Source organism: Caenorhabditis briggsae (assembly GCF_000004555.2).
Source record: "Caenorhabditis briggsae complete genome, chrV, whole genome shotgun sequence".
Taxonomy (NCBI): Eukaryota; Metazoa; Nematoda; class Chromadorea; order Rhabditida; family Rhabditidae; genus Caenorhabditis; species Caenorhabditis briggsae.
In genome coordinates this window covers 4,445,011-4,468,334 of record NC_013488.2, presented here as the reverse complement: position 1 = coordinate 4,468,334, position 23,324 = coordinate 4,445,011, and the positions used below count along the sequence as shown (strand labels likewise).

Sequence of the window (23,324 nt, the reverse complement as noted above, 5' to 3'; positions counted from 1 at the left end):
TCGACTACCCAAGACACATCTTCCTTTCTACGCATCCTCAAAATCAAATATCAATTGAAAATTTTATTGAAACTATTTACAAAACAAAAACAAATTGAAAAAAAACATAATCAATTATTAACTGGGACAAATCTAATGTGATAGTTCGGTGGCCTCTTCATCGATCCGAATGGAGATGCAGTTTTGATTTCTGGCTTCATCCCAACTGGTTCAAAATTAAATTCTAAGACCAGGTTACCAATGATCTGAAAATTTAACCAATTTTAATTTCAAGAGCTTAGTACCAACCAAATATAACTCTGCTCTAGCCAAGGACTCCCCAGGACATGCTCGCTTTCCGATACCAAACGGTATTAAAGTTTTCTCCAAATAGCTGTTCTCCAAATATTGGTTTGGATTGAAAACTGTGTGATTTTTGAAGACGGCTTCATTGGTATGAAGAAGAGACAATTGGGTGGTGACCACGGTTCCTGCGGACACCGGTTGACCATCGATTACGGTATCCTCTTGAAGTTGACGGAATAGGTTGATGTTGAGGATAGACGTTGACTTTCCTAAAAAACTAGTTTAGCTTCGGGCACAATTTCGGCTTAATAATGACACATTTCTGCTGAACACATTTACTCATGTTAACGGTAGCATTCAAATACGGCGTGTTCGGTTTATCAGTCAACGACACTCCTCTGGTTCCTCCAGTAACACCAACTAATTCTTTTCTCAGCTCCTCAACAACTTCTGGATGATTTAGAAGACACGCGTACGCCCATGTCAAAGTTGTTGATGTTGTCTCCTGACCGACTACATATAGATCAAACAAGTCGATTGCAAGAGTCTTGAGACTAGAAAACTGTAGTTGGGGAACGGGAAATTTCAGAAGAACATTCTTACCTAAAAGTTGAATCCTTGACTCCGTAACTATTCCCAACCCGAAGTCTCTCAACGTTTTCAATGCAAATCTCCTGTGTTCCTGCCAAAACTCTCCATTCGATGCAGCGATTCCTCGTCTTTCTCTAATGAAATTCATTGGTCCATACTTCAAAAGTATGGGCTCTTTTAACATGAGTCTCATGTGCGATCTCGAAGTCAGCAATGGGTACCGTAGGAATTGGGCCCATCCATAATGTAAAAATTTTTCCGTAAATTCGTTCAATCTCTCGGAATCCAGCGACAATTCCTCCAGCCTTCCAAGCGTAATATCCAATGGTGTGAACTGGCACGGGCTACATGAAGGAATCGAAATAATACATATTGTGCAATTTTTATACCTTTTCTTGTATCAAAGAAAATTTTTTATTGATGAAAAAAATCACAGAAATGTTCTTCATAAATGAATTCACTTTTCAATTGGTACAAATCTTATATTATAGCTCGGAGGTCTCTTCATCAATCCGAACGGAGTAGTTGTCTTGATTTCTGGCACAGGTCCAATTGGCTCTAAATCGAAATCCAGGATCAGGTTTCCGGTAATCTGAAAAAATGTGTTCAAACTTCTTTTTTTAATGCGAATTTATTTTTTCGTTTTTCCCATTTTTTATGATCTGGTTCAACTTACCAAATACAATTCTGCCTTAGCCAATGACTCCCCGAGACATGATCTCTTTCCAAGTCCAAAGGCTATCAAGTTCTTCTCCAAATTATTGTTTTCCATGAATCGACCTGGATCGAACTTTGTATTATCTTTAAAAACCGCTTCATCGGTGTGAAGAAGAGAGATTTGAGCAGTGAACACGGCACCAGCGGACACAATCTGCCCATCAATTAAAGCATCTTCTTCAAGGATTCGGAATATGTTCGTGTTGAAAATCGAAGCGATTCTTTGAATCTCCTGAATTTTGTACCATATTCCGGTATTCCATATAACACTTACATTGATAGTGGCGTTCAGGTATGGTGTATTAGGCTTATCTCTTAATGTAAGACATCTAGTGCCTCCAGTAACCTCTAGTAGCTCTCTTCTCAACTCCGCAACGACTTCAGGGTGGTTGAGAAGACAAACACATGCCCATACCATAGTTGTAGATGTTGTCTCCTGACCTGCTAGCCATAGATCAAAAAAGTCGATCGCAAGCGAATCAAGACTAAAGAACCGGGGATAAGGAAGACGATTGAGGTATGTAGGCTCACTTGAATGAAGAATCCACTATTCCATCCCGTTTATCTTTATCCATCTTGATTAAAAATGCATCTAAAAAGTCTTCAGCATCCTCCCCAATGGCATGCTCCCCATTTGATATTGCTTCGACTCTAAAATTAGACATTTCCATGTTAAATGACTGATTGTGCCTCATTTTAGGTACCTTCTCTCAATTTGCCTTTTTGCCATCCCCAGTAAGAACTCCAAACCTCCAAAGACGTATTTCGTCCTCCATTGCCACCAATCCGACTTCAAAATCCACGGTGGTGTGAATGAATCGAAAATCGAGAGTCGTCCCAGAGATCTCTCTACACTTTCTAGCATATAATCGAACTCCTCGTCACCCTGTTCAAACCTCTCGGATACCAGCATTGTGTTAATAATGGATCCAACCAGAAGATCGAAGCAAGAAGAAGCATGTACTTCAATTCCACCATTCTTGAAGTTGGTTCTTTTGTAGTCTTGGAACCTGTATCGATACTCCTCCATAATCTTCTCCTCCATAATATTCCTCCCCAACCCAAAGTTCCTCAGCGTTGTCAACGCGAATCTTCTGTGTTCCTGCCAATACTCGCCATTTGAGGAAATGACTCCTTTGTCTTCCCGAATATAATTTATCCCTCCATTCGAATACCGTACTCCAAAGATATTAGCTCTTTTGACATGTGTCTCATGTGCGACTTCAATGTCAGCAATGTGTACTGTAGGTAGAGGACCTAGCCATATCGTGAAGACTTTTCCAAACTCTTTTCGGAACTCATTGTATCCAGCGACAGTTCCTCCAGCCTTCCAGCATGTATAGGCTAGTTGGTGAAAGTTTCCTATCAGTGGAAGAGGTGTGGGACCTGAAGATCAAGTTCATAATTTTTAATTAGGGATGTTTTACCTTTCGGAAGCTTCCTTCTAGCCCTCCACAGGTTGATAGTCAGAACTCCAATAACGAAGGTGAGAACAAAAAATAATAACATTATGACCATTAAATTTTCTCAGACATGGTGTTATATAAAAAACCCTGTTATATATGAAACCGTCTGCACTTCCTTATTCCTCGAAAGGGCAAAAAACAGATGCCGAACAGATGCAGAAGGAAACGAAATAGTGTAGGTGATGAAGAATGGCCAAACACCTGAACGCATTCTAAACCCCTTTGATGTTAGATCAACCACAAAAAAATGGATTTTGATTGATAACACTCCATTCCTGAAGACACGAGGTTTCCAAACATGTGAACAGTCAGACACCCTTTTCCTTTTCACACTCTCACTTGACAGAGTCAAAAATCACGGTTCAAGAAACACTGTGTTTTGGTGAACCAGCATACCTGATGGCTGTTTGTCTGATTCCAGATAAAACCGCTGCTAAAGCCGACAAACCTTCAACAAACTAACGACAACGGATGACACATAGTAGTATGAACAAAAATATGTCATTTCAAACTTTTCGATTTCAAAAGTTTATTTTTGACCTAGATATTCACAAAAAACTTAAAAATGAAGACGTGAAAATAATTTTTATATTAATGGATTCAAAAAAAATAGTGCATTCCAAACGTGTTTTCAAAAATCCAGAATTTTAATTTTTGACCTAGATATTCACAAAAAACTTAAAAATGAAGACGTGAAAATAATTTTTATATTAATGGATTCAAAAAAAAGTGCATTCCGAACGTGTTTTCAAAAATCCAGAATTTTAACTTTTGACCTAGATATTCACAAAAAACTTAAAAATGAAGACGTGAAAATAATTTTTATATTAATGGATTAAAAAAAAAGTGCATTCCGAACGTGTTTTCAAAAATCCAGAATTTTAATTTTTGACCTAGATATTCACAAAAAACTTAAAAATGAAGACGTGAAAATAATTTTTATATTAATGGATTAAAAAAAAAGTGCATTCCGAACGTGTTTTCAAAAATCCAGAATTTCAATTTTTGACATAGATATTCACAAAAAACTTAAAAATGAAGACGTGAAAATAATTTTTATATTAATGGATTCAGAAAAAATAGTGCATTCCAAACGTGTTTTCAAAAAGCCAGAATTTCAATTTTTGACCTAGATATTCACAAAAAACTTAAAAATGAAGACGTGAAAATAATTTTTATATTAATGATTCAAAAAAAATAGTGCATTCCAAACGTGTTTTCAAAAATCCAGAATTTTAACTTTTGACCTAGATATTCACAAAAAACTTAAAAATGAAGACGTGAAAATAATTTTTATATTAATGGATTCAAAAAAAAAAGTGCATTCCGAACGTGTTTTCAAAAATCCAGAATTTCAATTTTTGACCTAGATATTCACAAAAAACTTAAAAATGAAGACGTGAAAATAATTTTTATATTAATGGATTCAAAAAAAATAGTGCATTCCAAACGTGTTTTCAAAAATCCAGAATTTTAACTTTTGACCTAGATATTCACAAAAAACTTAAAAATGAAGACGTGAAAATAATTTTTATATTAATGGATTCAAAAAAAAAAGTGCATTCCGAACGTGTTTTCAAAAATCCAGAATTTCAATTTTTGACCTAGATATTCACAAAAAACTTAAAAATGAAGACGTGAAAATAATTTTTATATTAATGGATTCAAAAAAAATAGTGCATTCCAAACGTGTTTTCAAAAATCCAGAATTTTAACTTTTGACCTAGATATTCACAAAAAACTTAAAAATGAAGACGTGAAAATAATTTTTATATTAATGGATTCAAAAAAAATAGTGCATTCCGAACGTGTTTTCAAAAATCCAGAATTTTAACTTTTGACCTAGATATTCACAAAAAACTTAAAAATGAAGACGTGAAAATAATTTTTATATTAATGGATTCAGAAAAAATAGTGCATTCCAAACGTGTTTTCAAAAGCCAGAATTTCAATTTTTGACCTAGATATTCACAAAAAACTTAAAAATGAAGACGTGAAAATAATTTTTATATTAATGGATTCAGAAAAAATAGTGCATTCCAAACGTGTTTTCAAAAAGCCAGAATTTCAATTTTTGACCTAGATATTCACAAAAAACTTAAAAATGAAGACGTGAAAATAATTTTTATATTAATGGATTCAGAAAAAATAGTGCATTCCAAACGTGTTTTCAAAAAGCCAGAATTTCAATTTTTGACCTAGATATTCACAAAAAACTTAAAAATGAAGACGTGAAAATAATTTTTATATTAATGGATTCAGAAAAAATTGTGCATTCCGAACGTGTTTTTAAAAATCCAGAATTTCAATTTTTGACCTAGATATTCACAAAAAACTTAAAAATGAAGACGTGAAAATAATTTTTATATTAATGGATTCAGAAAAAATAGTGCATTCCGAACGTGTTTTTAAAAATCCAGAATTTCAATTTTTGACCTAGATATTCACAAAAAACTTAAAAATGAAGACGTGAAAATAATTTGACGACCGAGGGATTTTTTAAATTGACCACTTTTGGTACATAAAATGACTTCCGTTTGATAAATCTTTATGTACAACATTATTATAAATATGATACAATTCAATGCTTTACAGGCTTGAACCGAATGTTATAAGTTGGGGGTCTTCTCAAAAGCCCGAATGGATTCAGCGTCTTGATCGGAGGTACGGTCCCCACTGGTTCGATATCAAAATCAAGGATAAGGTTGGACAGGATCTGAAAAAATTAAAATAATCATAGTTTGAGTACCTTAGTCTAACTCACCAAATACAACTCTGCTCTGGCCAATGACTCTCCTAGACACGATCGTTTACCGATTCCAAATGGAATCAAAGTCTTCTCCAAATTGCTATTCTCTAAAAATCTCTCTGGCTTAAACTCGGTAGCATTTTTGAACACGGCTTCGTCGGTGTGAAGCATGGACATTTGCGTAGTGAGTGCGGTGCCAGCTGCCAACGGCTGGCCAGCAATCACCGTATCCTCTTCGATGTGCCGGAATAAATTGATGTTAAGGATAGAAGCAATTCGTTGGACTTCATTGCATGTTGCATTAAGGTATGGGGTGTCTGGTCGGTCAGTGAGAGAGATGGTGCGGTTTCCACCAGTGAGTTTCATGAGCTCCGCTCGCAACTTTTTGGCCACTTCTGGGTGGTTCAAAAGACAAGCGAATGCCCAAGTGAGAGTTGTTGAAGTGGTTTCCTGACCGGCTTGCCAGAGATCGAAAACATCAATGGCCATTGTTTCATAGCTAGAAACAATACTTTATAGCAGCCGCGCCCAAGTGAACTCACTCAAATGTGGACTTTACTCCATCCCGTTGATCCTTCTGAATCTTCAACAAGTATGCATCCGCGAAATCGTTACCTCCGTCCTCAATCACATGTTCTCCACTCTCCACCGCCGCAACTCTCTTGGCAATATTTCTCACACTAACTTCGTATACAAAATCGAAAGGTTTGAAAATCTTTTTCTGCCTCCAGGCCATGAGTGGTGTCTCCAAAAACCAGCAAGGAAAGAAGATGTCAACGATGCCAAAGTTTTCCAAAGACTCCGCAAGTGCTGATTTGATCTTCTCGAATTCTTGATCGTCCTGCTCGAATCGTTCAGAAATTAGGAGCTGGTTAATGATGGATCCAACAAGGAGATCGAAAAATGTGCCAGCGTGAATTTCAATTGCACCGTTCTTGGTATGTGTTTTGGTGTAGTCAGCGACTCTGGAAGGAACTAGATATTGCATTAAAAGTTGAGGAAAAAACTACCTGTAGTGATACTCTTCCATAATCTTCTCCTCCATGATATTTCTTCCCAATCCGAAATTCCTCAACGTCGTCAACGCGAATCTTCTGTGTTCCTGCCAAAACTCTCCATTCGACGCTATGATCCCTCGTCCATGTCTAATATGTTGAGTAGTCCCTGTTGCGAATCGGTTACTAAAAATGTTGGCTCTTTTGATATGTGTCTCATGAGCAATATCGTAATCGGAAATGTACACTGTTGGTAGAAGCCCCATCCAAAGTGTGAAAACTTTTCCATGGACCTTTTCAAAGTGATGGTAGACTGCAACAGCGCTTCCAAGTTTCAACCCATAGTACACAAATTGATGGAAGTTTCCGATAATTGGTAGAGGGGTTGGTCCTAAAAATTAAAAAAATTCTAGCCATAAAAATTGAATTCCAAAACCTTTAGGAAGCTTTTGACACTTCTTCCATTGGTATGCGGTTGCAACCGCTAGCAAAGTGACAAGAAGTAGAATGATCAGCATTTGAAAAAATATAGATTTAGTCTACAAAACATTTAAAAGACCTCTCCTTTTATACAAGGTGGTTTTCCAATTTGATAAGGCGACCGTTCATCACAGAGACTACTTACCCTACAAAGTTCGGGTCTATTGGAGAGGGAAAAAAATAAAAGAGGACGGGAAAAACAACTAGACTCAGGTTTTAGAATTGGTAAGATGTTTTGCTCCGTGTTTTGTGTTATTTGAAAAAAATAGGTTTGAATTTATAATTTTATGAAAATACAACAGAATTTTCTAATTTCATTAGTCAGATATTGTAGTCAAGCTGGTGTTTCAAATATTGTAGTCATATTGATGTTATCACCTTTGTCACTAGAAGTGTAGTTAGAAAAGAAGAAAATATTGTGAACATTTTTCTCAACTTTGTGCTAAATTCCGGTTCCTGTGAAAGATAACAAAAAGTAGTCAACCGACAAAATAAGTGCGATAATATGATAAACATTTTTCCAGTTAACAATTTTTCAAATCTTCCACAGGAAACGAGTTATATAAGCTCAAAGTTGATAGTTTGGAGGGCATTCTATTGGAATGCTTACAGTAGTTTAAAAAAAATGAGGGAAAAACAATTATCAAATACATTTGGTTTTTAGAACCCCCTTGAAGATTTGAACTTGTGCGGAGAAAATTAGAGGTGCCGCGCAGCTACCAGCTGAACTACGCGGCCGCAGGTATCACGTGCCGCCTAATAGCTTACATAAAAATGGTGCTATTTTTATTTCAAGATTAGCAGAGGTTGTTCGAAGCCTAATTTTCAAAAAATTGCACTTTCGAAACTTCCCGATTTTTTTTCATTTTCAGAAATCACCTGCCACAAATTCTCCATCATTCCACCAATTTTTCAATCGCTAATCTCCTGGATTTTCAAACACAGGAAAATTTCAAAAGATCAAAACGAATCCTACATTTTCAATATTTTCCATTTATTTGTCATTGCCCTTTCAAGTTCATTCATTGGAAAGTTCTAATCTATCTCATTTGAATACAATCTTCGTTATTTTCCTCTTTTCGATATATTTTTCTCGTTGTAAATATCATTTTTTCTCTGGATAAATTATTTCTTATTCATGTAAATTACTGAAAAACGTTCACCTTGTATATATTTTGGTGTATTGTTCAGAAATCTCTAGAAAATCTGAATTCAGAGAGAAAAATGATAATTTTCGATTTATTACGTTTTTTCTGATTTATGGAAAACTAGCACTAACGATCAGACATTCATTTTAAGACATGATTATTTACGGTCTGCAAGATTTATGAATTTCAAAAAATCAAAAAAGTCTGAAAATATCATAGAATATGTCATTTCTCCTTTAGTTTTCTCAGAAAAACCTTCACGAAAAATGCTAGATAATGAGCAGTTTTAAAAAATGTGGCCGGAAGTTTTTTGAATTGTGTATTTTCAATTTTTAAATATTCCTTCTGGGGCCATATTCATGAACATTTTCCTTGGAAAACCATTTTCCCTTCAAAAATCAACTGAATTATTTTCCCAAAGGAAAATGGAAGCGTGAAAATGTACTGAACATTATTCAAATGATTTTCCGACTCTCAGGGTCAGAAAATGACTTTTGCTCTTAATTTTCTGAAAAACTATGGACTGAAAATTTCTCATATTTGGGGACAGTACTTAAAATTTCTAGCTCTATCCAATCAAGTGATTTATGTCAAAAAACATAGTTTTTAAGTTAAAGAGCAGCAATTTTCGGGGCTCTTTTCTAGTTTAGAGGTCCCAAAAAAGAATAGAGGTCCCAAAAAAGAATAGAGGTCCGAAAAAAAATTAGAGGTCCCAAAATAAAATAGAGGTCCCAAAAAAATTAGAGGTCCCAAAAAAGTTTAGTGGTCCCAAGAAAAAATAGTGGTCCAAAACTTAAAAATGCACAGATACCGGAATAATGTACTAAAATTTGAATTGTGTAAGAATTTAAAGTTTTGAGGTCTTATAGCAAAATAATTGTTGATGATATATTTATACTTCTAATAGGCTTAGGAATGCATATTTTCTGACAATTATCTAAGCCTGAGAGACAGCATAATCACGGAGTGATTACTGTATTGCCCAAATTTTCCTCATATGTAAATTGGGTTCATCGGCAAGATGCGAGAGAATTGGAGCTAAAATTGTTAGGAGTAGTCATGTCATCCTATAAGATCCTAAAACTCAAACTACTCGCACAGTTCAAATACTAATACATTATTCCAACATCTGCGCGTTTTTCGTATTTTGGACCTCTATTTTTTCTTGGGACCTCTAAACTTTTTTGGGACCTCTAATTACTTTTGGGACCTCTATTTTATTTTGGGACCTCTAATTTTTTTCCGGACCTCTAAATTTTTTGGGACCTCTAAACTAGAAAAGAGCCATTTTCGGGTTTAAAACTAGATAATAATGTATTTTCTATCAAAATAGAACTTTTTTAAAATCCAAAAATTCATAAAATTGACTGTAAACATAAATCGAGATTATTATACCTATTTCATGAAAATATAAGGATTTTCCAAAAAGAAAACGATTTTCACGTCTATTCAGTTGATTTTTGGAAAGAAAACGATTTTCCAAGGAAAATGTTCATGAATACGGCCTCTGATCTGTGTCATGGCTGTGAAAATATTTAGAAAAAAAATTCAAAAATCAAAAACCGAATTTTTTGGCATTTCCGGTTTCTGAAAATCTTGTCAAAGCCTATCATTTCCTAGCCTTTTTTTCGATTTTTTTATAATTTTCAAAAAATATTCTTCAGAAAAATGCAATCAAGACTCGAACTTCCTCAATACATCGGTCTCACCGGCTCGATGTTATCCTTCTCTTGCAATATTTTCCTGATGTACATCATTGGAAAATTTTCAAGACCCGAATATGGGTCTTATCGAATTCTTATGGGAGTCATGGCTGGGTTATATGTGGTCTACTCATCCATTGATATTTTAGTTCTGCCGGTGAGTATGAAATCTTGAAGAAAAAAGAAGTAAGCTGAACATTTTTCAGAGCTATTTTGTGTTCGGTTATAACTATTTTCTTTTCACAACGCATTTGGTGCAGTACCAGGAGTTATCGCAAATTTTGATAGGTAAGAAACAAGACTCACTAAGCTAGCACATAGACATGATCGGGATACAAAACGATTTAAGGGTTCAAAATCCACAACTCGGGGGTAAAAATTCAAAATTTCTCAGATATTTTGTAACACTAAATCGCTTTGTACCCCAATGACTCCAAAATCTTTGTACCTTCTAAATTCTTTGCCCTTAAATCCTGAGATTGAACTCATTTAGCGTAAGACTATACTTATTAAGCTTAAACCTACGGTAATCATAAAACAAGCCTTGTAAGTTTATTGAAAAGGGGAGAGAGGAGATTTTTCGGAATTTTTTGGGGCTACGGTATGCGTATGGACGTTACGGTGTACAGTAAACAGTTAAGACACAGATCGTGGCTATCGTGCCGATTTAATTTATGACATCAGTCGCTGGTGGCAACCCAACACTTCCAACGGTGAAAACACAAGTTGAACTCCTCGGGGAGCTTACGAAAGTCAAACTTCAAGAACGATGTTTGTTCTCTATAATTTATTTCCTTTGAACCTCTCGAGGCGTTGAACCTAGACATATATTTTTGATGAAATTCAAAGGGTGATTTGACATTAACAACAAACTTTTGATGTGATTTCTCTAGAAAAGCCATTTGGGTGGTTTAACCCGGATCCTAAATATTCAGGGTACAGTAACGCCAAAAGCTAAGCTACGCGATGGAAAACTTGACTTGTCGGCCCACGCAACGTCTTATCTTCCTTGAATATAAAATGCTTGACGCGTCTGTTGGTCCCGATGCCAGACTGTCCACTTTTGAAAACGCTTGGAAAAATAAGTATAGATTTACGCTACCCTTTAAAAAAACGTGAGGAGCTGAGCGACGAAACAGTGAAAAACTAGATAAAATCACGCCGAAGGCGCAGCAGCCAGCTGTTTGAATTGATGAGGCGCGGCGACCTGTTAGCCTACGCCGTTTTGGCGCGGCACCTCCTACTTTTGCTAACAGTTTCATCTCCCCTTCATGCTCAAGCTTATTTAGGCTATGCCTATTCTTATTAAGTCATGTCCAAACTTTCAGTTACCTTCTGTTCCGTCTTCGGCTGCATTCAAGTGGTCCTATCTGTCCAATTCATCTACCGTTATTTATCCGTCGCTAGCTTCAATTATCTACGCGAAAAATATTTCAAGGGGCGATGTCATATTGTTTGGGTATCCGCCACTACCCTATTCTTCCTAAATTGGTTCTTAGTGGCCATCTTGGTTTTCGCAAACCATGGAGATCATCCAAAAGAGTTAGAAGAAGCAGTAATGGATAGATTTGGCAGGAATGTCACTGATATGGCATTTACACTCGTCACTTATGCTGTGAGTCAGAAATTTCGGAACCTGTAATTAGGGAACCTCTAGTTTCAGCAATTAGACACAAATGGAAAAGTTCAAATCAACTATAAAGACATCGTTATGATATTGTACTTGATTTTTTGTGCGGTATGTGTTTGGTTTTTGAGAATCCCAAAGACTTTGGAGAATCCTAATATCATTTCAGAGCATCCCAATGACAATTTCCATGATTTGTGGCATCAAAACATGGCTGAAAATTCAATCTACTATTAGTCTCGCCCAGAAATCTAGACAACTTCAAAGACAAGAACGTCAGCTGTTTTTCGCACTGCTCACTCAGTTTAGTATCCCATTTTTGGGGAATACAGTACCCATGCTTTTTCTATTTTTATGTCCTGCACTTTATATTTCTCCGGAACCCTATACAAACTACATTTGTATTCTAATTCCATTTTATCCAGTTTTTGACGCAATTGCAACGACGATAATTATTAAGGACTACTATCGAGGAGTTCTCAGTAAGTGTTTTTTGATAAGCATTTTTTCGAACCTTACATTTTTCAGAACTCTTCGGATTGTCCCAATACGCTCAAAGCAGTTCAATGTTTTCAACAGGTGGCCATGTGCCTCCGAACACTATAAATGCAAATGTTTCTAGTGAAAAAAGTGTTGAATCGATTCCGTTGGCTCGGATGGACAGTCAAATGTAAAAGAAAATAAAAATGGCTCAATTCAGTTTCATTGAATAAATATATGATACATTATTTTTGTAAATCAAGGATCTATTTTCCCCATCCGTATCCATATGGACGGTATCCCCATGGGCGGTAGTATGGACGGCGCCAGCCTCCTCCGTATCCTCCGTATCCGTATGGACGGTCTAGAATTTTTAATATTTTTTCTAAAAACTCAGTTTTTCTATTAGCTTACATCCATATCCATACCCCCATTGGGCCTCAGCCACAGCCAGAAGGCAGGCAATGAGAAGGACGACAAGGAAGAAAAGTTTGGCGGAAATCATTTTCTGAAATTGGTATTTTAATTAAATTGATTTAGAAGACGTGGTTGGTCATTCATGAACAAATGACCTTGAAGGAAAGCGAGGTGATACAATCTTTGAATTCTCAGCAGAGAAAAACTTTGAGAAAAAAGAAAATTTGTTTGTCTGAAAAAATTGCCATGGTTCTAACTTGACCTTCAAAACCTGATGACGTGATGGCTATCTAGTGGGTCAAAAATGAATTATCGTGTTCAAAAAAAATTAAAAATGAGAAAAATGGAACTGGATTTCCAGATAGTCAGTTTGGTCAATGGAATGAATGTTTCTTTGAAAATTTGAAAAAAAAAAGAATTCTACAAAAAAACTGGAGATTGAAATGTGAGATATTGTTGTTTGAAGGTCGGAAATTGGATTTTCGAAAGATTTATTTCAAAGATGTTCCGAATTTTGAGGGAAAAAATTGGTCTGAAGATTTTATTGAAGGGAGCAGATTTTTTTTTCCGAATGTCGAAAATTCAAATTTTGGAAACTTCGGAATTCCCCGATTAAAAAAAACTTTGATACATTTCGATTTCAAAAATTCCAATTTTCAAAACTTCGAAGTTTCGGATTTTCGGAATATTTCGATTTTGAAAAATTTGGAATTTCGGCGTTTCAGAATATTTCGTTTTTCTAAACTTCGGAATTTCGGAATACTCGGATTTTGAAAATTTCGAAATTTCAAAATTTGGAATTTCAGAATATTCCGGTTTTTGGAACTTCGGCATTTCTGAATTTCGGCATTTTCCAATTTTGAAATTTTCGGAAATTCGTAATATCCAAATTTTCCAAACATTGGAATTTCTGAATATTTCGATTTTGTAAAATTCAGATTTTCGGAATCTCCCCATATCCCTAAATTTTTTAGCTCTAAAATTCTGAGTATTCCATTTTTACGAGCTAAATCTTTCAGAAACTTCAGAATTGCGGAATTTTTAAACATATACATATAAGGGCTCTCAATTAAATCAAGCATGCAAAATATACCTTCTATTTTGATTTTTAGGCTGTTTAGTTCCAAAAATCTGAATAATTCTACTTTACTTTAAGACAAATCGTTCTAGAAAATTCTAGAAAAGAGAAAATCAAAAAGTGATGTGATTTTCCTCAGATTTGCATCTTTCTTTTATACCTCTTCAAGCCCTGACCCTGTTCACCAAATACTACGTCCCACCAAATTATACGACTTTTCCCTCACTTTGATCTTTGACGTCTTCTAGTTTTCTTCCCCGATTGATCTTCAAGTCCATATCACCACCGTTACCAAGAAAAAACTTCTTCTATGTTATTCCCCGAAGATGACGTCTAGATCATAGAAGACAAAATTTCGAAGATGTATCATTCTGTTTGGGGAACACAACACACATACAGTCATTGCCATCCCCCTCTAGATGACCAATTCCAATGTGTTTGACGTATAAGAAAATAGTGTGGCGATTGAAGAGAGTGGATAAAGAGGAAAACGGTATAACCTTTATGATATCATCTCTCGGGTCGAGAAACCGAGATGGTAAGAGATACTCTCAAATTTGGTATATAAGGAACCTAGGTAAACGAAATAAGACAGAAAACTTACAAGTTCTCAATACAAAATAATGATTTCTACTTCTTCTCTCTTGATTCTTCTCGTCCTTTTGGCCTGCTTCATGGCCGCCTCAGCTCAATGGGGATACGGTGGAAGTGAGTTTATCCAAAATTGTCTCAAATTTTTTATATATTATGTCTGTTTCAGTGCCATACGGAGGATACGGTGGATATGGAATGGGAGGATACGGTATGGGAGGATACGGAATGCGTCGCCGCATGTGGGGATCACCATACGGAATGGGAGGATATGGAGGATACGGATGGGGAAAATAAACAACTAATGACCCCTAGTCAAATAATCTAAATTGTGCTACCGATCAATCAATACCATGAGCCTTACTGCTATACCATGCCTTAAACATTCCAATTTTTGCAAATTTTTTTGCTTTGCTTTTTGAATGCTTTGTAAAAATGATAATTAATAATCGAAAATGAACGATTTTTGAACTTCAAAATTGTGTTTTTTTTTGTTCTTGGTGTTTTTCAAGAAAAAAAATTGAAATATCTAAATTTTCTGGACTTTATCTTGGAATTACTGTATGTATTTTGACGGGACGGTGTACAGTAATTAGTGTGGGCATGGTTATCGTGTTTAATAGATGCCGAGTAGGTTGCACCATCGTAGATCTGTTGGTAGCAACGCGGCACCTCCAGTGTTGGGTCCACAAGTTCAACTCCTCGAGGGGTTTATATAAAAAATTTCGAGAAAACATTTTTTCATATCCTCACATCTTTAAACTAAACCGAAATTGCTCAATTCAGGTGTTTAGACCAATTTAGCCCTTAAATCTCGGAAATTTCTGCATAACCATAATTGTAAAATTCCGGCCCTGGCAGGGAGAAAATTTTTGAGGCTCGGGCCCGGACGGGAAGGCTCGGTATCAAAATTGTTGAACCAAATTTTAAACTCTCAATATAATTTTCTTCATTTTTTTTTTGTTTTTTGGATTGTTTGTCTGTGATGTAAAAAGATCGGAAAAACTCGAAAAAAATTTTTGATGGAAAAAAATCACATAAGGGTCCCCCCTTATTTGTTTTTTGAAATTTTCAAAACTTGTGAAATGACGGGCCCGTTACAAGTATGTACACAACAGGCTGTTTGCCTAACCTTTCGCGCTTCAAACATCTGGCTGATGCGTCTTCGGCTCGATTCGCACTATTCCTCATATTGTTCGTCGCTCCGCATCTCACTTTTTTTTTCATAGGGTCACATCAATTCGGAATAAATTTTCAAGCTTCTCAAAAAATGTGCGGACAGACTAGGTTTAAAAAAAATTTCCACACAAACTCCGGGAATTGTCTCTGGAATTTGTGAAACCGTGTAGCTCAACAAACGATTAACTGTGAATGCAAACATCCCGATGTCCGCGGCCTACTGATTATCAATCACATTTTTTTCTTTTTTTTTTCTAGACCTGTATATCTTGTCTGATCACTGTTAATTTAATCCAACAACACACATTTTTCTCAAAGTCACATGAGATAACTTCCCCTATTTATGATCAGAAATCAAATCTTCTCTTATCAGAAAAAAAAATAGTAATTAATGTTTACCAAAAACGGTCAGAACCAGTTTTGTTTATATCTCCGAATCAAATTCTCAACTTTTTTCTTTTTTTTTTCCTTTTTTCATCACTCCAAAATTCAGTTTTCTAGAACCTTCTGTCTTGGACACGGAAGGTTTTTTAGAGAGTCAATAGAACAAAGAGCAAAAAATACAACAAAAAAGAGTAAAGATTCATTAAAAATACGACAAGTACCTAAAGTACCGATTCCTACAGTATTGCTCGTCCATATTTTCAAAAAATAGGTTCAAATGCATATCAGTACGATCCTTGCTGGCTCCTATCAGCAGGAATTTTTTCTCGGATCGAAGTCGTTGAATAGACTCCATGAAACCATTCTCCTCGCGAGCACGGGGAAGCGAGTGAGCGAAATTCACCTGGAAATATGGAAGATTAAAATTTCAGACGCATCTAGGCAGATCTAACCTGACAAACTGTTGGTAGATAATCATAATATTGTCCTAGAAATTGTTGGAAAAGAAGGTAGGAAGATGCTTTGGATGGTCCCACTATGAGAAGATCGATGACTTCGGTGTTGAAAGATTTGAGCACATTTGCTAATCCTTGAACTCTCGACGAGGAAAGATCAATATGATGTATGGTGCAGGTTTTCAGGACTCGCTGGAAATGGGTTTTTTATTTTAAGGTCTACAGCGTAGCTCAGTAAGTAGCGGCAGCAAATCGTCAATTTATGCTCCATATATCTCATTTTCTTTGGGAGATAGCAACAAATGGTTCACTGACAAAATGCTTTTGATATCATAGTAAATATAAGTTAACTATTTTTTGATATCTATCAAAGGGATCGAGATACTCATTGACTCAAAGTTGTTCTTTTATTGAAGTTAGATTCACAATTTATTATTGATTTTTAATCTTATATAATAAGAATGATAACTTCAAAGGAAATGGTAAGTTCAAGAACTAATTTTTTTTCTTATTTTCAGTCTGAACCATCAGAAGCGATCCAAATGATCATGTTTTTCGTAGATCATTCCACTGCACGAATTGTCTGATTTCAGTTCCAGGAGTTTGAACATATTATCTTGAATTTCACAGTAGATTTCTTCAGAGTATCGCGCTTGTTACTAGATCCTCTACACCTGAATTTGATCTGTCTCCCGATCCAGTTCTTCTTCCAATGGTCATGGCTCCAGCTCCATGTTCCAACATCGGTGGTTCAGTAGAATGCTCACGCAACTGACGTGAGCAAGGATATCCAGAAAGCGAGAACCAGCTCCATGCGGACTCCAGAACCTGGGATCCTGACCCGGGCTCCAGAACCCGATCTCCAGAATCCGGGCTTCAAGACCCGGCCTCCAGAATTCCGGCTCCTTGTCCCGAATCCCTCCCCGATTCCCCTCTCTGGGGCTCAGAAAAAGGGAGAACTAATTCTTCTCTCCACTACTCTCCTCCTTTATAGTATTCTTCCTGAGGTCAATGGGCCATCGAGGGTCGTGGGTTTTTACGTCGCTTTTTTTGGTGGAGAATTTAAATTTTTTGAAAATTTTTTGCCACGTGGATTTCTATTATAACAAATAAATATTTTCTTCACGTTTAAAAACACCTCAATTGAAATATGTGAAACACATTTAAAAAAAATTGTCCCTTTGAACCTAATCAGCTCGTTTTATGTTTAAGATGTCAAAAAATTGACAAATAATAAAATGTTTCTGATATCACGTCAAACATTTTTGCCGTTAGAAGTTTTGTGATATCTTTTACAGGAACTGAGAAAAAATTGGTCAATGCTGACGGTTAGAAAATACGTAAACATTGTAATAGACTTTGTGCCAATTTATCTCGGTTCCTGTACAAGATATCAAAAAGTGATAAACTGACAAATTGTTTTCGATATGATAATGAATATTTTGTTAGTTGGCTACTATTTAATACCTATCACAGGAACCGAGACACATTGACTCAAAGTTTAAAGTTGTGTAATTGACAATTTTTTAGTACAAATCCAACAGAAGCGGTTTTTAATGACACAACTCTTACTTAAAGGAGGCTAGACAGCAAAAATTTCGGGGGACAGTTCGGGGGACGAAATCGCGCCGCGCTTATGTAGACCATCGGTCGTCAGGCGCCTTCGCGCCCCCGTAGCTCAGCCGGTAGCGGCGCTGTGCTCCTGAGCTGCCTGTCAGGAATTCAACCCCTCATGGGGGTTCTCTATGCAAAATATCAGGAAAACTTTTTTTGGTGTCTGGCCTCCTTTAAGTGCTTATTCGGGCCGTTTTGATAAACTGGGTACTGTATGAAACATATCTTTTGTATAATCTGAACTGTTCAGTACATCAAAACCTTCGAAACCGACGGCCAGGAAATATACAATGTCGCCGTAAACTGACATATGCCCCCATCAAAAATCCAATTAACTCTCTACTCACTTCCAGATCAATATCCTTCAAAGATCGATCATCTTCAAAGGATATCACAACAGCGGTACAGGTGTTACCGGCTTCATTTTTCTTTTTCCTCTCCATCATATTCTTGACCTTAAACAATACAACTTCCTTCTTGGATGTGAATTTTGTCACGCTCATCTGCGCATTCGTTGAACACCAATTCAGCGAATCCGGCAATTTTCGCCACATCAGTTCAAATTTGTCGTGTTCGGTATCTTTGAAGAATTCGTAAACGCACCGATCAACTGCACACAGATAACCAAACACATTGGGATCTTTGCCCTCAAAGGGGATGGTCTGAAAACAATTAACAAAAATATGAGCACCAAAAGAATAAAAACTCACACAAGAATACATTGAAATATTGGAAAGTGTGCTCAAAATGAAGTTTACGATGTAAAATATTACGAACAAAATCGAGAATAACAGGAGAACGGAGCGCCGTCTCGGGAAGGTTCGACAACGCATTTTGAGAGTTTTCGACATGTTCTGTTTTCACTAGCTAGATGGAATATGCGTTCATGTGGCGAGAAAAATAATTTCAAAACCAAATGATCTCGATTTTAATCTTTCGAGAGGCTATAGACAATCCTTCATAGATTCTAATAGATGATAGTCAACCACTCCCAATAGGGGGTAGACGTGGTAAATCCTGGAAGCTACATATATTCAGAAGATTGAGAGAATGTTTGTATGGGTTTCTTGAAAATCAAATTTTCTCAGGTTCAGATTTTTCAGACAAATCGAATACTGTATTTGTTCTGATAGAAGCCCGCCCTACACGGCACTTTGCCCTCAATTATCTCGGTTCCCTCAAAAGATATAAAAATGTTAACTTATATATTATTGATCATGTTATAACCAATAATTTATCAGTTGACAATTTTTCGATATCTCTCATAGGAACCGAGATAATTGAGCTCAGAGTTCTTGTATACGGTGGGCTTCTGGAAAGTTCTCTTCCAAGAATACACTCAAGTTCAGACACATCGAAATCGGCGAACACCTGATTCAGAAACACGAGGAAGAAATTGTGGTTTCTATTTGGCAAGAACAAGAAGATCAGATCACGTCAAAGATCAACAGAAAAATCGTATTCATTCCTTGTCGACACGAAATGGGACGCAACAATTTGGTAAACAAGGTCATGTCTCAGGTGGTATAAAAGGAGAAGAAGATTCTTTTAAAAGTCACATCACTTTTTTGTTTCCTCTTTTTTCTCAAGGACATCATGTTGTTTCAGAATCTATACTTTTATAAATTTGGGGTTTTCCTCGACTTACCAAATTCCGAACTTTCAGAAAATGATTTCCGCCAAGCTCTTCTTCCTCGTCATTCTCCTTATTGCCTGTCTTGTCGCCGTTACTGAAGCTCAATGGGGATACGGATGTAAGTTTTCGCTCTGAAAGTATCCAAAGCTGATTCAATTGTTCTCAGACCGCCCATACGGAGGATACGGTGGATACGGAGGATTCCGTCGTCCATACCGCCCATGGGGATACCGTCCATATGGATACGGATGGGGAAAATAGACGGGATGTACTCATATATATATATATATATATATATATATATATATATATATATGATCTGATGTTTTGATTTTTTATTTCTGTGTATTGATGAATGAAATGCTTTGTATTATAATCTTTCTTTATTCGTATGTATTAAATAATTTCGGGTCCTCGCAAAAATATTCACTTTTTTAGACAAATTCGTCAGATTTGATATTGTGAATATTACTACTGTCTTTCTCTCCTAGCAGAAAACATAAGGTCAAGAAAAGCCCTATAAATTAAAACGCACATGAAAAAAGAGAAAAACAGGTACAGATTGAAAAATCGTAATTTTCTTGGAATCCAAATATTATATTGTAGTACTTAACTGGAATCAAACCGAACAGTATTCTTGAAAAATTGAAAGAAATTGATAATTGATAATGAAAATTGGAAGTCAAAAATGAAGCGTTTCATGAAAAGTTAAAAATATTACAAAGTCTGTCAGGAAACCGAATAACCGGAAATTGAGAAAAATAAATATTATCAGTTGATATTCGTTCAAAAGGGTCACGTAAAGCTATTTTTATTATTTTAAGTTTTTCAAAAGCCCACAGGCTGACAGAGGGACAAACAGATGCGTGTAGCGTTTTATATACAAGCCGGTGCGCCTTCGGCACGAATTAATCTAGTTTTTAATGGTTCGTCTCTTCGCTTCTCGAGTTTTTTAAAGGGTCACGTAATCTACACTTATTTTTCTAGCGTTTCAAAACCGGACAGCGTGACATGAGGACCAACATACACTTCTAGCGTTTTGTATATAAGGAAGATAAGGGAGATATATTTTGTTATTGATAGTTTACAGTTATTTGTAGGAGTCTTTCCAACGAAAACAAATGATTTAAAGAAGCGAGGGGACATTGAAGAATAAGTTTCTCAAATATGTATTCGTTCATACAAACTAACTTGGACGAAACTATGAGCGTTCTTGTTTTCGAACTTGTGGGTCCTCTGTTGAAGGGTTACCATCTGATCTACAGAGGCTGAAGTTGCACCGTCGACGAATGTCACACATGAAAGCGTCACGGTTGCCACGAACACCGATCACTGTACACTGTCACGTCAGAATTCACACTCTCGAAAAAAAAACCTTGAAAATTTTCCAATCTCCCCTTCTTCAAGGTTAATGCTACTAGATCCGAAATTTGAAGCAAGGTTTTCAGCTTTTTGACCTCCAAGAGGACTATCCTGAAGATGATATATTCAGAGATTCTGAGCCATCCTGATCAAAAAACAAAATAAGAATAGACACCCAACACGTCATCAGAAAACGATAGAAAGTTCAGTCTCATCAAAGTCGCCGAACGCACTTCAAAGAGACAAGAAATTTGTGATTTGGTGTCGAAGATCACATTAAAACGAATAAGATCAAGTCACGTCAAAGATTGTCAAGAAAGTCGTATATTCTAGTCATCACAAAGTGGGATGTACTGTTTGGGGAACGCGGTTAATTGGCATTGGGGTAGTATAAAAGAAGTAGGAGATTCTTTGAAAATCACATCACTTTTTTTTGGTTTCCTCTTTTTTCAAGGACAGAAATATCTAACTTTTTTTGTTTCGACGTTTGTTGCCTTTTGGATTTTCTATGCTTTTTCCATCCAGGATTACATTTCATATTTCAACTTTTCAGAAAAAATGATTTCCGCCAAGCTCTTCTTCATTGTTCTTCTCCTCATCGCCTGTCTTTTTGCAGTTAGTGAAGCTCAATGGGGATACGGATGTGCGTTTCAACTCTAAAAGTCCCTAAACCTAAAGAATTGTTTTCAGACCGCCCATACGGAGGATACGGTGGATACGGAGGATTCCGTCGTCCATACCGCCCATGGGGATACCGTCCATATGGATACGGATGGGGAAAATAGACGGGCTCTACTGAGATATGATCTGATGCTTTTGATGATGTATTTTGTGTCTTGATGAAGAAAATAATTTGTATTATGTATAATCTTTCTTTATGTGATTTTTTTAAATTTTGTGGTTTGTATTGATGAATAAAATTATTAACTATTTTGAAATTTTGTTTTCATGTCTGTCAACAAAAATATTTAAAAAGTTTTATATTTTTGAAAAATTCAATTGTTTAGGAAAAAGGTGAAAATCATGAAAATGGTTTGATTAGGCTTGCAGTCCAGAATGGTTGGTATGAGCAGTTGATGATACTCGATGTTTTTTCTCTCGACAAGTGAGAAATCCTCTCACTTCGGGATTGAAGATGACGACGACCATTCTGGAATATATATGTTTTGAAAAATTTCATAAAAGTTTACTTACCCATCCAATGCATGCACTGCCACCCAAGCAAATGACGTGGCAAAAAACACAATCCATTTGTTTTCAAAATACTGTGGGACGAAAAAGTAGGTCAAAAGTTCCGACATGAAAACGACGCCTTGGGTCACCGTCTGCTTCAAAAACCGCATTTCACGACAGGAAAGTCGGTCTTGTGCGCTATCACTCAGATTTGCGACAACCTGAAAATCCAATTCTATCCGGGTTCGCTAGAGCGCATTTGCTACCTTTCTAGACATTTTTCGAACGTTGAGTACTGTCAAAATATCAATGGAAACCACGACGGCGACGATAACCGAGTTTTTCAAAAAGTCTCCATACCAGCCAATGTATCCGCAGAATTCGGAGTTTGTGAACGTCAAAAAGCGAATTTTCTCGTCGTAGTAGAAATAACAGAATTCTGAAAATTGTGAAAGTCTCTAATTAGCCAATTTTTACGCTAACAACTCACTCTCATAGAACAAAACTGCAACGGAGCCAACGAAAACATAGATTCCAAAAATTATAATTTTAGTGTTAAAATTGCTGAATATAGTGTTATATTTGTATGGAGCCCAGACAGCTGTGAATCTATTCAACGAAATTGCCAAATGAATCATCACGGAGAGCTCATAGAACAGAAGAAGCACAAATCCGAAATGATGGGACCACGCTTTCAGTGTTGGTTCGTTGCTAAAATTTTCAGATAAAACATTTCGGATAACTCCTGAAGACTCACAGCAAGACCATGGGACAAAAGTACAGTAGGAAAGTTGTTGAATGCATTGCATCCGCAATAGCCTGGTTTGCTGATAAGTATCCAAATGAGTGATTGAAGCATTGAAGTTTGTGCACCGCCCAAAAAATGGACCAGTTTAAAACGGAGCCGATAAGCGAGATCTTAAATTCGGAGCATTTTTTGAAACATTACCATTTCCCCTGATTCCCCTACTTACAGGTAACAAAGCGTAAACAGTTTGATTGATGTCATCCATAGCTTTCAGTTAGCAGAAAATGCACAGCGGAAATAATACGGTAGTGATAAGTATCGCGACAGATTTCCGATGCTTTACACTCGACGACACGACGACAAACTTCCTCGGCGACAATAACAAGCCTACAAATTGCAAATGGGTTACGGTAGTTTTGTGTATGATCAGTCTAGGAATCACTGAA

At 36.3% G+C, this 23,324-nt stretch overlaps 9 protein-coding genes across 9 annotated transcripts; 4 read left to right on the top strand and 5 right to left on the bottom strand.

Moving 5' to 3' along the window:
• Positions 1–110: 110 nt before the first annotated feature.
• CBG01271 lies at positions 111–3,111 on the bottom strand (the record flags this gene model as incomplete). Its single annotated transcript, XM_045236932.1, is given in 9 exon segments — positions 111–245; positions 259–554; positions 625–847; positions 863–1,220; positions 1,338–1,468; positions 1,553–2,078; positions 2,125–2,244; positions 2,298–2,979; positions 3,021–3,111. 9 exon segments carry the CDS (start codon positions 3,109–3,111, stop codon positions 111–113), a joined length of 2,562 nt encoding a protein of 853 aa, XP_045091794.1.
• Positions 3,112–5,640: 2,529 nt separating this feature from the next.
• Positions 5,641–7,321, bottom strand: Cbr-cyp-34A10 (the record flags this gene model as incomplete). The annotated part of the gene is made up of 5 exons (XM_002635988.1): positions 5,641–5,775; positions 5,824–6,307; positions 6,351–6,773; positions 6,819–7,194; positions 7,240–7,321. The coding sequence occupies 5 exons, from the start codon at positions 7,319–7,321 to the stop codon at positions 5,641–5,643; spliced, it is 1,500 nt and encodes a 499-aa protein (XP_002636034.1).
• A 2,778-nt stretch (positions 7,322–10,099) lies between these two features.
• Cbr-str-82 lies at positions 10,100–12,435 on the top strand (the record flags this gene model as incomplete). Its single annotated transcript, XM_002635989.1, has 6 exons — positions 10,100–10,291; positions 10,341–10,422; positions 11,463–11,749; positions 11,798–11,872; positions 11,931–12,243; positions 12,290–12,435. 6 exons carry the CDS (start codon positions 10,100–10,102, stop codon positions 12,433–12,435), a joined length of 1,095 nt encoding a protein of 364 aa, XP_002636035.1.
• Positions 12,436–12,507: 72 nt separating this feature from the next.
• Cbr-nlp-34.1 lies at positions 12,508–12,746 on the bottom strand (the record flags this gene model as incomplete). Its single annotated transcript, XM_002635990.1, has 2 exons — positions 12,508–12,605; positions 12,656–12,746. The coding sequence occupies 2 exons, from the start codon at positions 12,744–12,746 to the stop codon at positions 12,508–12,510; spliced, it is 189 nt and encodes a 62-aa protein (XP_002636036.1).
• Positions 12,747–14,359: 1,613 nt separating this feature from the next.
• Cbr-nlp-27 lies at positions 14,360–14,624 on the top strand (the record flags this gene model as incomplete). Its single annotated transcript, XM_002635991.1, has 2 exons — positions 14,360–14,444; positions 14,497–14,624. 2 exons carry the CDS (start codon positions 14,360–14,362, stop codon positions 14,622–14,624), a joined length of 213 nt encoding a protein of 70 aa, XP_002636037.1.
• Positions 14,625–16,092: 1,468 nt separating this feature from the next.
• On the bottom strand, positions 16,093–18,810 carry CBG01276 (the record flags this gene model as incomplete). Its single annotated transcript, XM_002635992.2, has 4 exons — positions 16,093–16,293; positions 16,343–16,537; positions 18,307–18,621; positions 18,670–18,810. 4 exons carry the CDS (start codon positions 18,808–18,810, stop codon positions 16,093–16,095), a joined length of 852 nt encoding a protein of 283 aa, XP_002636038.2.
• Positions 18,811–19,628: 818 nt separating this feature from the next.
• Positions 19,629–19,856, top strand: Cbr-nlp-34.2 (the record flags this gene model as incomplete). The annotated part of the gene is made up of 2 exons (XM_002635993.1): positions 19,629–19,713; positions 19,762–19,856. 2 exons carry the CDS (start codon positions 19,629–19,631, stop codon positions 19,854–19,856), a joined length of 180 nt encoding a protein of 59 aa, XP_002636039.1.
• A 1,659-nt stretch (positions 19,857–21,515) lies between these two features.
• Cbr-nlp-34.3 lies at positions 21,516–21,742 on the top strand (the record flags this gene model as incomplete). Its single annotated transcript, XM_002635994.1, has 2 exons — positions 21,516–21,600; positions 21,648–21,742. The coding sequence occupies 2 exons, from the start codon at positions 21,516–21,518 to the stop codon at positions 21,740–21,742; spliced, it is 180 nt and encodes a 59-aa protein (XP_002636040.1).
• Positions 21,743–21,995: 253 nt separating this feature from the next.
• Positions 21,996–23,143, bottom strand: CBG01278 (the record flags this gene model as incomplete). Its single annotated transcript, XM_045236930.1, has 6 exons — positions 21,996–22,107; positions 22,152–22,351; positions 22,397–22,569; positions 22,621–22,841; positions 22,888–23,048; positions 23,105–23,143. 6 exons carry the CDS (start codon positions 23,141–23,143, stop codon positions 21,996–21,998), a joined length of 906 nt encoding a protein of 301 aa, XP_045091795.1.
• Positions 23,144–23,324: the final 181 nt, after the last annotated feature.